A 14,007-nucleotide genomic window follows, 5' to 3' on the forward strand; every position below is an offset into this window, starting at 1 on the left:
GAAAAATGTATAATGACATTTGGTGGTTGGAAGTTGAAGCTAGACAAATTCAGACTAGAAACAAGGTGAACATTTTTTGAGGGAGGCTCTGGCAGGTTCCCCCCGGAGTGGCACCTGGAACTGGGGTACCACTGAACCCCCCTGACCCACCAGCCTGGGCTCCCTCTCACATTGTAGTGCTGTGACAAGCTGCAAAGCCCTCCAGCCTGCACTTTCATCAGCACACATACACACACACCCAGCTGCAATTTCATGCAGGATCTCTGACCAGCCCCTGCATAGGAAGGCTACAGCTAGGGCAACTCCCAGCTCCCCAGGTGCACCCCTCCTCTGGAGTATAAACACAAAATCATACCGTTTTGTGCTGCACGAGGGATCGTACAGCGTAAGCTCATAAAATTCACCCCCTCCCTCAATGTGGAGAGGAATATGCAACTGCCTTTGCACCTGAGTTATGATTCCCGCACACTTCACTCCAACTCACTGGTTTAGAGAAAGGAAAAAGAAGTTTATTAACTACAAAAGATAGATTTTAAGTGATTATAAGTGATAGCAAACAGATCAAAGCAGATTACCTAGCAAATACACAAAAAACACAAGCTAAGCTTAATATACTAAATAGATTGGATATGAATTAGCAGATTCTCACCCTAAGAGATGATACAAGCAGGCTGCAGATTCTTAAGGGGCAAGCTTCACTTGCTTACAGCTTGGGATCCCCAGGTGTTTCATTCACAGGCTAGAAATCCCTTAAGCCTGGATCCAGCACTTCCCCCAGTTCAGTCTTTGTTCCTCAGGTGATTCCAGCAGTTTCCTTGTGTGGGGAGTGAAGAACCGCAGATGATGTCACTCCCTGCCTTATATAGCTTACAAAGCTTGGTTCCCAGACCAGTAATACTGAGATCCCAAGATGGAGTCCAGAGACATACGGTCTCATCACATGTCCCTGTAGAGTCATAGCAGCCATTACTCAGAGGCTGTCTGTAGCATTTTTGGGAAGGCTCCCCAGGTGGGAGATAAGCTTCTCCTAAGGGCTATTGTTTTTTCCTAATGGCCCATTGCTCTGAATAGGACCTTCCCCACCCACTATCTAGACTGAAAGCATCTTGTCTAGTGGGCATTACCCAGGTGTAACTATATTTGAAATGATTACATAGTCAATATTCATAACTTCCAATACAAAAGTGATACATGCGTATACATAGGATAATCACATTCAGCAAATCATAACTTTTCCAGTGACATCTCACATGACTTATCTCGCATAAAATACATCATAATTAGGTCGTAATCATATAATAAAAGATCACTAAGAAGGATATGGGGTGCAGTGTCACGGAGGCTAATTAGCTTATTTAGAGATATGGTGGATTCTCCAACACTTGAAATCTTTAAATCAAGACGAGCTGTCTTTCTAAAAGATACGCCCTAACCCAAATAGAAGCTATAGGTTAGATGCAGAAATTACTGAGTGAGGGTCTCCAATCTGGTTATGCAGGAGGTCAGATTTGATGATCAGAATGGTCTCTTCTGGCCTTAAAGTTATGCAGTGTAAATTCCTCAGTGTTTATATGCAGGTTTCCAAACATATATATTTTAAAACAATAAATGTCCTGGTTCTGGATCAAGTTCTGGAGAACTTACTTGAGCAAACTCCCTTTTATATCAATGGGAGTTATACTTCAACCATAACCACGAAATCTGGATGTATGTAATTACTAAATCCATTACCGAATTTCATCAGTTTCAGGTATATATGGTTGGAACTGTTTAGCTTGGGGATTCCAGTAGTTGGTATTCCAAGTGTGTGGGTGTGAAAGGAGATATCTATTGGTATCGCTCATCTCTCATGACTTTCTGAGCGAGAATTACCAGGGGAAGAAGTGAACCTACTTCAAAAAGTGTATTGGTTTTTTAAGCTGAAAGTTGAAATTATCGATAAGAATCACAATTATTTGAGAAACATATCTAACTCAGCTGGCCGCATTTATTTCTCTTATCTAAAATCGTTACATTTCACAGTGAATACCTAATAGAATATTAGTACCAGATGACTGTAGTATTTTGAAATATCTGGAAGTGCATGTCACTAGCTAGGCTAAAATGTAGTAGCATGCAATTTAATTAAGTCAAATGTTACTCTTTTTCTAGATAATGAAGAGTATTCTCTCATGTTAGTTGTTTGTTTGGTTTTTATTTGAAGAGGCATATAAATTAGGTTCCAAAATGACTTATTTAAAAAAATATATTTTAGGTGGAGATTTTCAAAGTGGGAGCCTAAAGGGAGGTGGATGCCCAAGTTCCATTGATATCCACTGGGAATTGGGTATCTAAGTCTCCTAGGAAGCTTTGAAAATCCCATCCCTTAAGTCTAGTTAAGAATATCTGTGAGAACCTAAAATACAAACAAGTTCTCTTTTTTGACACTCAGTGCCAAGTCAGACACTTGTGTGCAGATCCTCCCTGCCAGCAGATGGCAACAGTGCTCAAAACCCTTTTGGTGGTATCCTCCCCCATATATAAGGAGGAGTGCCAGCTTACCAAGGTTTGTCAGTTGCTGTTCCAGCAAGGACCAGACATCATTACCTTTGCCAGCTGACTCAAAGGACTGAAACGATAAGAAAGGGCTGACTCCAGAGGTCTTAGCTTTAGAAACATTGGTTAACCTCCATAGTCAACCTTATGAGGTACAGTAGGTTGGTAAGTATTTTCCCCATTCTACAGGTGGGCAAACTGAGGCACAAGAGGATAAGCAAGTCAGTAGGCCAGCCAAATAGAACCTGACACCCATTAGAGGATGATAAATCAACATGTACAGTGCCTAGCACAATGGAGTCCTGGCCCATGACTCTGGCTCCTAGATGCTACAACAGTACAAATAATAATTGTTAATAATAGTGTGTATGTGAACATATATTTAAATGTGTCACAAATCAAGAAAAGAAAAGAAAAGAATGGTGATTTATTTACACGGAGCCCAGTTTGCCACCTCTTGAAATCAATGAGTCTGTAAATGCTTTCTTTTTTTCTATTTGTTTTCAGCAGTATACCATACATGCGAAGCCTCCAGCTTCCAGTGCCATAATGGGCACTGCATTCCCCAGAGGTGGGCATGCGATGGTGACGCCGACTGCCAGGATGGCTCTGATGAGGACCCTGTCAAGTGTGGTGAGAGCTCTCGCGCGGGGGAGATGACCGTTGTTATTTTCTAACTCATTGGCCTATCGTCTTACAGAATGGAAACTAGCTCTGTCACTGCAACAGAACAGCAGCAAACTTGGGGAGCATTAAAACCACATCTTTACGGATTGGTTTATTGTGGCACCCACCCAAGACCAGGGCCCCTGTGCGTGCACAGTCCCTGCCCCAAAGAGCCTCCAATCTAAACAGATTCTATGGACAAAGGGCGCAGCTGATTCTGGGGTTTTCTGGGAGTTGTCGAGTGCCCCTGGGATTCGGCCACTCGGGACTAACAAACAGAACCAAACTCTAATTCCATTCCTATGGGTTGAAATTCTTCCATACTTAAGGCTGCTTTTTCAAATGAATTTTAGAAAAAAAGTGCAACGGTTTCCAGTGCCCGAATGGAACCTGCATCCCAAATAGCAAGCACTGCGATGGGCTGCATGACTGCTCCGATGGCTCTGACGAACAGCACTGTGGTGGGTACACACAGGAACTCGGAATTTGCAGCACCAGATGGGTCAGTTGAATAGCACATCCCATCTGGAACAGAGATGAACACCTCATGCTTCACAGGAAAGCAAAAGCCCCCTGTATAATGTATGTCACCTATGTAGCTCTATAAACAGCGTGGCAGGCGATTCCTTCTTGATATCTACTGCCTATCGCTTTCACCCTGGCACATGACACAAGATAAGCCTGAATAGCTGCATAGCTTGTATTATTGATCATCAGAATTATCCAGCACTAGATAAGATCTAGCCGGTGTATTTGACTCTCTGTAAGTCAGAGGGTGGTTAAGTACACATAGATCAAATAACAAAAGAACTTTGTCTACAGTGTTGTTACTACGTATTATTTGTATTATCATAGCATGTAGGAACCTAGTCATGGACCAGGATCACATTGTGCTAGGCAGTGGACAAACGTCTCTTATTGCCATGCACTGAAATGCTGTAATTCTCCCTGCAATCCCTTTTGTTTCCCCTAGACCCCCTGTGCACGCGTTACATGGACTTTGTGTGCAAGAACCGGCAGCAGTGCTTGTTCCACTCCATGGTGTGTGACGGCATTGTGCAGTGTCGGGATGGCTCGGATGAAGATGCCAACTATGCTGGGTGCTGTAAGTGTTTCAGTAATACCAATAATCTAGCAGATACCTAATACCTAGCGCTTTTCATCAGTAGATCTCAAAGCACTTTACAAAGGTCAGTACCATTATCCTCATGGGGGGAACGGAGGCACTGGACAGTGAAATAACTTGCCTCACATCACTCAGCAGGCCAGTGGCAAAACTGGGACTAGAAACCCCGGTCTGCAGAGCCCCACCCCAGTCCAGTGCTCCATCCACTAGTCAACACCGCTCTGAAGAGATCCCAAAAGGGAATAAATAAGCATCCTTAGGGGCTTAGTGTGTCATTTCCGGACTGTGTAAATGACATACCAAGCCACTTGTATGTTCCTTTAAATTAGGCCCGGTCTGGATGTTAATGATCTGAGTAGCACTTTGTTGACTTTAAAAATCCTGGTTTCTGTTGGTTGCTGTTTCGCGAGGGTTGTCTCCAAAATCCAAGCAATTATGTTTTATAGTCCAAGTTCAATAGGACCGGTTGTTTCACCAGCATGTTTGACAAAGCTGGGCTTTTGCCCCATAGGATTCTAACCTGGCTTTTACAGCCAGCGGCTGCTTTGGGGCCAGTGGGTGCATACACCCTGTCCCGCAGACCATTCCAGCGGAGTCCGGGTAATGCCATCCAGCGGGAGGAGGGTGTGAGCATAGGGACGGCCTCTCTCCAGTGGCCGGTGCCAGAAGCTTCAGAGGAAGGTGCAGGGAAGCCCATAACAGACATTTATGGGCTATTCTGCCTGCAGAGGATGTTTCTTCTAAACTCGAGGCAGTTAGTGTTTGTTTGATGTCTTGCTGCTGTATAAGGAATATGCTTCAACTCTTTGAAAAGGTGCAGCGGGTGCTTCCTGTGCATCAGCCCCATTCCATCTGCCTGGCCGGAAAGCTGCTCCATCTTTTACAGGTTGCTAGCAGCATTGTCTGTGTGAAGCAGTGCCAGTTATTGCAGGCCGGATGCACAAGGAACCAGGATCTTGGCTGCCTCCGTCCATTGTGCAATGAGGCAGGCTGGATTCTCTGTGCCCGACGCTCCCTTCCCCACAGCTAGCCACACTCTGAGCCCTTCACCTTTGTACTAAAGCTCTCAGAAAGAACAGCTGCATTTGACTTTTTATTTTTTCAACTTCGCTTTGTCCCTTTTAGCCCAAGACCCAGAGTTTCACCGGACCTGTGACCAATTCAACTTCCAGTGCCAGAATGGCGTGTGCATCAGTTTGGTGTGGAAATGTGATGGGATGGATGACTGTGGGGATTACTCTGATGAAGCAAACTGTGGTGAGCAGAGAGGATCATTAACCCCTCAGTCTTATTTTGAGTATTAACAGCGTTGCCTTCCCCTAGGATACCAAGCGGTCACCATGGGGAGGACTGCAATCACTTTATAGAGAGAGAGATGGAGAGCGTTTTTTGTTTGTAGATTTCAGTGTTTTAACAAAGGAGATCAGTGTCATTATCCCTATTTTACCACTAGGGAAACGGAGGCACAGAGCAGTGACGTAGCTTGCTTAAGGCTACCCTGCAGTCCAGTGGCAGAAGTGCAGACAGAATTTGGGTCTCCTGAATGCCAGTCCCGTGTCTATCCACTAGACCGTGCTGCCTCCCATGACCATATCCATTGAGTTCTTGATAATCTCATATCATAGGCCCTTCTCTATACTATGGCTGACTTGAAGCCATATGCGAGCACATTTGCTGCACAGATTCCCAGGCCAGTGTAGACAGGGGTCTGATATCTGAGAGCAGGGTTAGTAATTATTGCCTGCAAGCCTTAGGAAAACATGCACAGCCAACCGCCCGTTCAGACTATGTTAGCCACGTTCTCCACTCCATTCCCCCCCGCCTCAGCTCTTGCCTTACTGTGCGAGATCTGATTTTCAAAGGTAAGCTCCACGGAGGAGAGGCTGCTTCTGTTACCTGTCCATACAGCATCTAGCCCGCTTTGGGTGCTGCGTAAATAACAATAAATAAACCATAGTGGAGATTGTGAGGGATCGGGGTTTGGCTATCAGGGAAACAGCGCTGCGTGGGTGAGCTATGGAGCACCACTAGTCAGGGTTGAGCTGTAGCATGGACAGAACCTGTGTCACCGAGGAGTCAGGAATGCGGGACCTCCTGACAATCTCCTATCATTGTTAGAAAACCCAACGGAAGTGCCGAACTGCTCTCGCTACTACCAGTTCCAGTGTGAGAATGGCCACTGCATCCCTAACCGGTGGAAATGCGACGAGGAGAATGACTGTGGTGATTGGTCTGACGAGAAGGAATGTGGGGGTAAGAGCCAGGGTGGCTGCTGCCTCAGTTATCTGTTCCATAGATTATAAAGCCAGCAGGGACTGACTGCACATTCATCTAATCTGACCTCCTGCATAACACAGGCCATAGGACTTCCCTGAATTAATTCCTGTTGGAACGAGAGCAAAACTTTTAGAAAAACATCCCATATCTTGATTTAAAAATTGCCAGTGATGGAGAATCCACCACAATTAGTGGTAAATTGTTCCAAAGGCTAATAACGCTCAGGGTTAAACATTTACATCATATGTCCAGTCTAGATTTGTCTAGTTTCAACTTCCAGCCGTTGTTATATCTTCGTCTGTTAGACTGAAGAGCCCATTATCACATTTTTGCTCCTCATGTAGGTACTTATAGATCAAATCACTCTTTAACTTTCTCTTTGTTAAACTAAATAGATTGAGCTCCTTGAATCTCTCCCTCTAAGGCATGTTTTCTAGTCCTTTAATCATTCTCATGGGTCTTCTCTGAACCTTCTCCAATTTATCAACATCCTTCTTGAGTGTGGACTCCAGAACCGAACACAGTATTCTAGCAGTGGTCGCACCAATGCCAAATGCTGAGGTAAAATAGCCTCTACTCCTACCCAAGAGTCCCCTGTTTATAAGTCCAAGGATCACACCTTAGCCTTAATGGCCACAGCTTCACAATGAGAGCTCATCTTCACTTGATTATTCACCATGACCCCAAGTCTTTTTCAGTCACTGCTTCTCAGGATAGAGTCTCCCCTCTTGTAAGTACGGCCTACATTCTTTGTTCCTCAATGTATAATTTTACATTTAGCTATTAAGACACATATAGTTTGCTTGTGTCCAGCTTACCAAGCGATTTTGATTGCTTTGTATCAGTGACCTGTCCTCTTCCTTATTTACCACTCCCTGAATCTCTGTGTCATCTGGAGACTGTATCAGTGATGACTTTATCTTCTATCTAGCCACTCATTTTTAAAACAGCTGATGCATCACAGTTATAGCACTTAGCCCTCTGCTGAGTCCTTATTATTGCCTTGTTCAAGCAATGAGTTACATTTTTGCATGTTTTACATTGATCATAGCACAAAACAGAAGTACCCTGACTCAGTCATTTTTACACGGTATGTTTGTTTAAATAAATGATACAGAAGCTTCCTGTCCAGCAGAGAATCTCTTAGCATGGTCTACAGACAAGTACGTGGGCCCATTTCACATAGTCAGAAACCAGGATAGTTAAATTGAAGCAGTTCCCTAGCATGGACGCACCTAAATCAATTTGAGCACGTCCACACTAGGAGGCTGCACAGAGTTAACTGAATTGGTTTCTAAACAGACTTAGTGAAATCGGCACGCTTGCGGCATATAGACCAGGCTCATTGGATCGCGTGCTACCGTGTAAGCTGGTGATCTCTGTGTCTGTTACAGCTCCTTCCCTCAGGCACAATATTGGTTAAGTAGAAAACTCGAGTAACATCAAAGCAATTCCCCTTCCCCACATGGGCTGCAGTCTGTAGAGGTCTTCTCCTTGCCTATTTCTCCTACTAGGAGGAAAACACACCCTTCCCTTAAATCCCTGCTAAGTCGTGTGACAGACAGGTAAGCCCGTCACCCTTTCCTGGTTGTTTTATCTGATCACACAAGACATCGGGGCTGTCTTGATTAAGGCCCCAATGCTGAAATCAGATTTGTTTATGGAAAAACCTTGATTTCAGTGGAACCTTGGGATTATATAAGGGTCCTCCCAGGTAGATCTGATTTGCGGGACCATGGCTTTAGCATGTGGAGAGGGTTTCTGTGCCGAGCCAGAATGCATACTTGGTCTATGTTGACCTACTGGAGTTGTCTGCGTTGACCAGACTGTGGCTTGTCTGTATCCACTTATGGGGAGGGTGCATAGAAGCAGGCCCATGTATATTGGAAGCTGCTACTGGGAAATGTCCACAGGAAACCTAGGGAGAAGTTGAATAGTCTGCATCCTGCAGGGACGGAGGCTACAAAGCTCACCGCAATCACTGTGCACCTTCCTGCACTTAAAGTGGTACTACCCTTTAAAAAACACATGAATAAGATGCATCACTGTGTTTTCACCCTTGAGTTCCTGTCCTTTGACAGCAGCTTTGTTTTATGTTTAGGTCTGGCTCTGGGAGCCAGCTTTGTGCTGTTAGAATAAAAATACTGCACTTGTAAAGTATTCCCCATCCTCCCCCTTTTTCAACCGATATCCTGGGATTTTGCCTTTCGGTCTCCTAGGAACAGAAAAAGCTTTTAGCACATAATCAGACGTAGGAACATGTCCAGTAAGATCAGCTCTCACTGGTTTATTTTTAGGTTCACAGATCCTTCCCTTTACGACATCTGCCCCAGTGACATGTTTACCTAACCACTTCCGTTGCAACAGCGGCGCCTGCATCATGAACAGTTGGGTTTGCGATGGATATCAGGACTGCACAGATGGCTCAGATGAGGAAGCCTGCCCTACTTTATGTAAGGTTTTCTCCTCCCTTGCCGCTTTGTTTTACACTCAGCGGTGATTATTCCCTGCAAAGGTGTTCCTGAGAAATAAAGCCTCAAATGTAAATGTTAGAAAACTTGGGCCACACTATATGCTGGGGTAAAGGGTGCCGCTCAGTTCACTCACGTGGAGTTGCACCCACTTGAATCAAGAGAGAATTCGGCTCGCTCACCCTGAATTCTGAGAATTAATAGAAATATTTGCCACGGAGCAGTGGCTGCTGAGAAAACACATCTCTGTCCCAGCTCAAACTAGACTGTTACATGCTTGCAGCCATAACACTTTCTGATTGTGTTTAGGAAGAGACACCTGAGACTCTCAGGTAGTTGGGCAGGAGCGTGCCGCAGTAGATTCCTTTCCAGACTTAGAAGCCTGAGCATATGCCAGTATCCCCATTTGTAGGTTGCCTTTAGAGTAGCAGGCCAGCTTTTGCACTGCAACCCAAGAAACACTGAGGAGAGCTGGCCCTGGTTAGGACATGTGGGATTTGGATAAGGGAGGCAGCAGTGGATTTAGTTACTTTATACAGGAAGAGGCTGCCATCTGGTGGAGTGGGGAGATGCGAACCGATTCTGAACTAGAGGAACCAATAGACAACTCAGTCTGTCAGTCACTGCCATTGCTCAGCCGGGGGTTCTGCTATTGCTTGTGTAGTTTGCTGACTCTTCTCTTCTTCCTCCTCTTGGTTCCCAGTAGCCAACGTAACTGCGACTTCCACCACCTCCCTCGGCCGGTGCAGCAGGTTTGAGTTTGAGTGTCAGCAGCTGAGGAAGTGCATCCCTAACTGGAAGCGATGTGATGGCCTGAGAGACTGCCAGGATGGCACGGATGAAATGAACTGTCGTAAGTGCTCATTTCCCACAGGCTGAGCGGTGCTTTAGCTCTCCCTGAGCAAGGCTTTCTTTAAAGACCAGACCACAGCAAATCGCATCTGTGCAAGCGGAATCCGTGCTAGTGCTATGCAATGAGTAATGCAGTGTAACACATTTGGTGCAGTACTAATGTAAAAACAGACACACACTTACTAGCTGTATTACGGTAGAGCCTAATTTAGATGCTGTACAGAGTTAGCGAGAGATGGTCCTTGCCCCCATAAAGCTCATTATCTCTATAGACAAGGTAACAAAGAGCAGAATTGGAAACATGCACAGAGAGAGGAAGTGACTTGCGTAAATTCACACAGCAGGTCAATGGCAGAATAAGAAGTAGAGCCCAGTTCATGTGATTCTTAGTCTAGTGCCCTAACCACTAGACAAGACTGCCCTCTATATATGGCTTTAACATCAGAGAATAGCATTGGTATGTTGGGGAAAGACTAACGCTTGGGTGTCTATTCCTCACTCCTATTGGAAACATACGTTTTGAGTGAGACTCAGTTTGTGTCTGTTTATAACGTCATACCCCTGTTATATGAGTTGACCAGAAAACATTAATTAAAACAGGATGGTAGTTGGTAGCCTCATAGTGTGATATTGCTCTCATTGAAGTCGGTGGGAGTTTTGCTATTGACTTCATTGGCGGCAGCGTCAAATTCTTGCTGGCCTGGTGTGAAAATGTGATAAGGAGATGAAAAACAATACAAAGGCGGATGTCACATTCAGAATTCACTCTGCTGGGAAATATATATGAATATAAAGTATAGACAGAAAGATATAGCACCAGATTTTCCAACGTGCTCAGAGAACTATAGGAGCTGCTGGGTGCTGAGCACTTTTGAAAATCTGACTCCGTGTTCGAAAGTTGGGCTTAGAGACTCAAACAAACTTGGACACCTTTTTTAGGTGCCAGACTGCCATTTTGCCTCAACTTCCCAAATATGAAAATTAAGCTCAGTCTCTTCATCTATAGAGAGAGACATTAAAATGTCTGTTTTTGTGCTAAAAGCTCACAATAAAACCATTACCTGTCACTTGCTTTTTTGAAATTACTGTTTTGTGCAACTGAAAATTAGTCTCTTAACCTCGGTGTGCAAAATGAAACCCTCCTAGAGCACCCTAGTTATCAACATGGTTAGTGATTGATACACTGTCACGCCATTCACTGCAAAAATCTCAGCAAGATGTTCTAATATGAAAGTAGTAACAATAACAATTACAAATTCTACACTGGGATCGCTTTATCCATAAACAGGATGCAGCCACCTCTGCATTTCAGTATGGCTGCGGTTTAGTGGTGTGCTTGAGGGCACTGTGCAACGTGATCCGGACAGGACATTTGTAAATGAGCTCTCCTGCTTTGAATCATGCAATGCTTTTCTCTCTTCCAGCTACTCGCAGCACACTATCATGCCCTAACGGTTATAAATGTGAAGATGAGGAAGCCTGTATCATGACAGCAGAGCGGTGTGATGGATTTCTGGACTGTTCAGATAGCAGCGACGAGAGAAACTGCACCGGTAAGTAAATGCGCTATCATGGAAGTTCTTGCATTTTCCATAGCACAGACCACGTTATAATACAGACATTGTCTCATGGGCGTCTTTCCTTCCTTCACAATCACCTTGACCACCCCTCCTTTGTTCACAGTCATATGGTCCATCTCCCCTCCTGCTCACAATCAGACACCTCCCTTCCTGCTTCCACACACATAATGTCCTTCAATGCAACTACAGCAATTGCAGACGCAGGCAAATAGCATTAGTCATTTAGTGTCACACAAATACAGGACTTTCCCTGATTAGCACAGCCAACAAGTGGGTGCATTTTTGCAAGCACCTGTCCACTGTGTCCTGTTCTAAAAACATATCCCTGGGACCACAGGCACCGAGCTAAGCTCCCTCGCTCCCTCACTTGCAATTCCTCCCATGCCCCTGGAGCCAGACGTGTTACACTCTGATTGGAAGCCCTGGTCCGTTCTGGATAGATAATAACAACATCGATCACTGTCTTTTCCCAGCTGTGGGATTCAGCCATTTTCCTAGTAAACTGCTCGGGGTACTGAACATCAATCAGTTTGTAGCTCTTTAATTAAATATTGATTCTGAGAATTGGCCCAGACGGGGGGCCAAGGAGCCCCTGAGACCCACAGCTGGGCTGGAATGCTGAAGTGAGGCAAGAAACCCTTGCTTTATCCTGCTAGACTTGCTGCTGCTGGAGCCTCCCCCGTGGGCTGGCAGCCTCATTGGTTTAATTTTCTGCTGATTAGGAAACTTCATCAGGAGCAGCTCGGAGCTCTCTGTTTAGTTTTCTTAATAAACTGGAAATAAAACCAGTGGGCTCAGTAGGGCCCTGGGAGCGGAGCTGGAGTCCACAGCTCAGGGGCCTGGCAGCTGAGCAATGAGTCAGGGGGGAAATGGGACACAGAGCGGGACAAACTGCACATAAAGGGGAACAAGGTGGCCCACAGATATAGGGGAGGGTTGTCTTTGCAGGGGACCACATACAGGAGCAGTGAGTGGAGACTGTGGAACTGCCAGACGGTGGGTAGCTATGATAACACTTCTAGGGCTTTCCAGCTGAGGATCTCATAGCAATTCAGGAAAAGCAGGCGATTAAGCCTCATATGTTTCAGATGGAGAAAGTGAAGCACAGAGACAGGCAGGGCACTAGCTAGAATTAGAGACGATGTTTCCTGGTTGCAAGTCCCCTATTGCAGCCGCTAGAGGGCACTGCCTTCCACAGAGCCCAGCTGTGGAGCTGATTGGCAGCCAGGCTCTCTCCCACATTGAGCCTCGCACACATTCTCCAACAAGGAGAAAGAAGCAGGTGACCTAAAGGAATAAATGACACTTTCTGAACATTGAGCACCAGCTGTCTGTCTAGACGCTTACGCAGCCCTCAGCGCTGTATTATCCAAGTGTCCCACAGACATCAGTGAATGGATCCTCCCAACGTGCCTGTGCGGAAACGAAGCGCAATTTTCCTCTCTTTTACAAGTGGGGAAACTGAGGCACAGAGCAACTAAATGACTGGCCCAAGGTCCCAGAGGGAGACTGCGGCAAAGTGAGCTATAGAACCCAGCTCACCTGGGTCCCACTGCCTTGATCCCAAGACCAGCCTTCTTCACCAGCCTCCGTGTTCTAGGCATTATAAAGAAAAGTGTGCAGAACAAGGCCGTGCTTCGAAGAGATTCATGACCTAGAGGTGTTCCACAAGTAGAGAAGTGACTCCCTAGGTCAGATTGGTGAGAAGGGCCACTCCAGGCCCATTAGTGCTCTTCTGAACTATTTCAGACGGTGCTTTTTCCATGGGCACTGATTATTTAAGTGTATGCTTCAGTCTACAGCTATAGGCGCTGATTGTGCCACATAACTCTTTACCCCCTATTCTGTAAAGCACTGCTTTTATTTTCCTCTCTAAAATAATATTTTCTGTTATCTGCTTAGATGACACAATTGTGTACAAAGTCCAGAATCTCCAGTGGACGGCTGATTTCTCTGGTGATATCACTTTAACGTGGGCCCGACCTAAAAAAATGTCCTCAACATCTTGTGTGTATAATGTCTATTACAGGTAAATTGCATGAATCTTGATTATCTTTTTATTTAATGAAACGTGCGAGTAGAACTAAGTTCATTGTGACTACTTGTGTATAAAAGCAGGGTAGATAAAAATCTATGATTCATTTAAATCAGGTTTTTTTTAGATTTTGTTATTTAAATTATAAGTTCTTTTTGTTAAAAAGGAAATCTGAATTTAATACAAAATATGTTAAGGCCTAAATTTATTATAATTGCTTAAAATATTTAAATACAATTTTAATACAAAATAAATATGATGAATCCATGAGCCTCTATCAAAAACTTTGCGTTAAAGGCTGCTTTTCTATACTAAGAAAATGGGGGGGGGGGGAAACACCTAACTTTTGAGGTCAGGCTTTATAAATAAGCTCAGGCTAAGTAACACAGAAGACAATCTCATTTTCAAGAAGCTCTGGAGAGACTAGGCCCTTAAGGACCAGTCACTTTCACTTAGGCATATGTG

At 44.8% G+C, this 14,007-nt stretch overlaps 1 protein-coding gene across 2 annotated transcripts in view; it reads left to right on the top strand.

Annotated features, from left to right (window-relative positions):
• SORL1 (sortilin related receptor 1) overlaps positions 1-14,007 on the top strand; it is a 96,068-nt gene that overhangs the window by 60,378 nt on the left and 21,683 nt on the right. Inside the window, exons 26-34 of one of the 2 annotated variants that reach the window (XM_044997257.1) lie at positions 3,043-3,168; positions 3,555-3,662; positions 4,175-4,306; positions 5,453-5,584; positions 6,446-6,580; positions 8,902-9,057; positions 9,779-9,928; positions 11,352-11,480; positions 13,410-13,536. In XM_044997257.1, coding sequence (XP_044853192.1) covers positions 3,043-3,168; positions 3,555-3,662; positions 4,175-4,306; positions 5,453-5,584; positions 6,446-6,580; positions 8,902-9,057; positions 9,779-9,928; positions 11,352-11,480; positions 13,410-13,536 — 1,195 coding nt within the window. The remainder of the gene's footprint in view (positions 1-3,042; positions 3,169-3,554; positions 3,663-4,174; positions 4,307-5,452; positions 5,585-6,445; positions 6,581-8,901; positions 9,058-9,778; positions 9,929-11,351; positions 11,481-13,409; positions 13,537-14,007) is intronic. The other variant, XM_044997259.1, reaches the window with a different exon arrangement.

Source organism: Mauremys mutica, chromosome 22 (genome assembly GCF_020497125.1).
Source record: "Mauremys mutica isolate MM-2020 ecotype Southern chromosome 22, ASM2049712v1, whole genome shotgun sequence".
Lineage (NCBI taxonomy): Eukaryota > Metazoa > Chordata > Testudines > Geoemydidae > Mauremys > Mauremys mutica.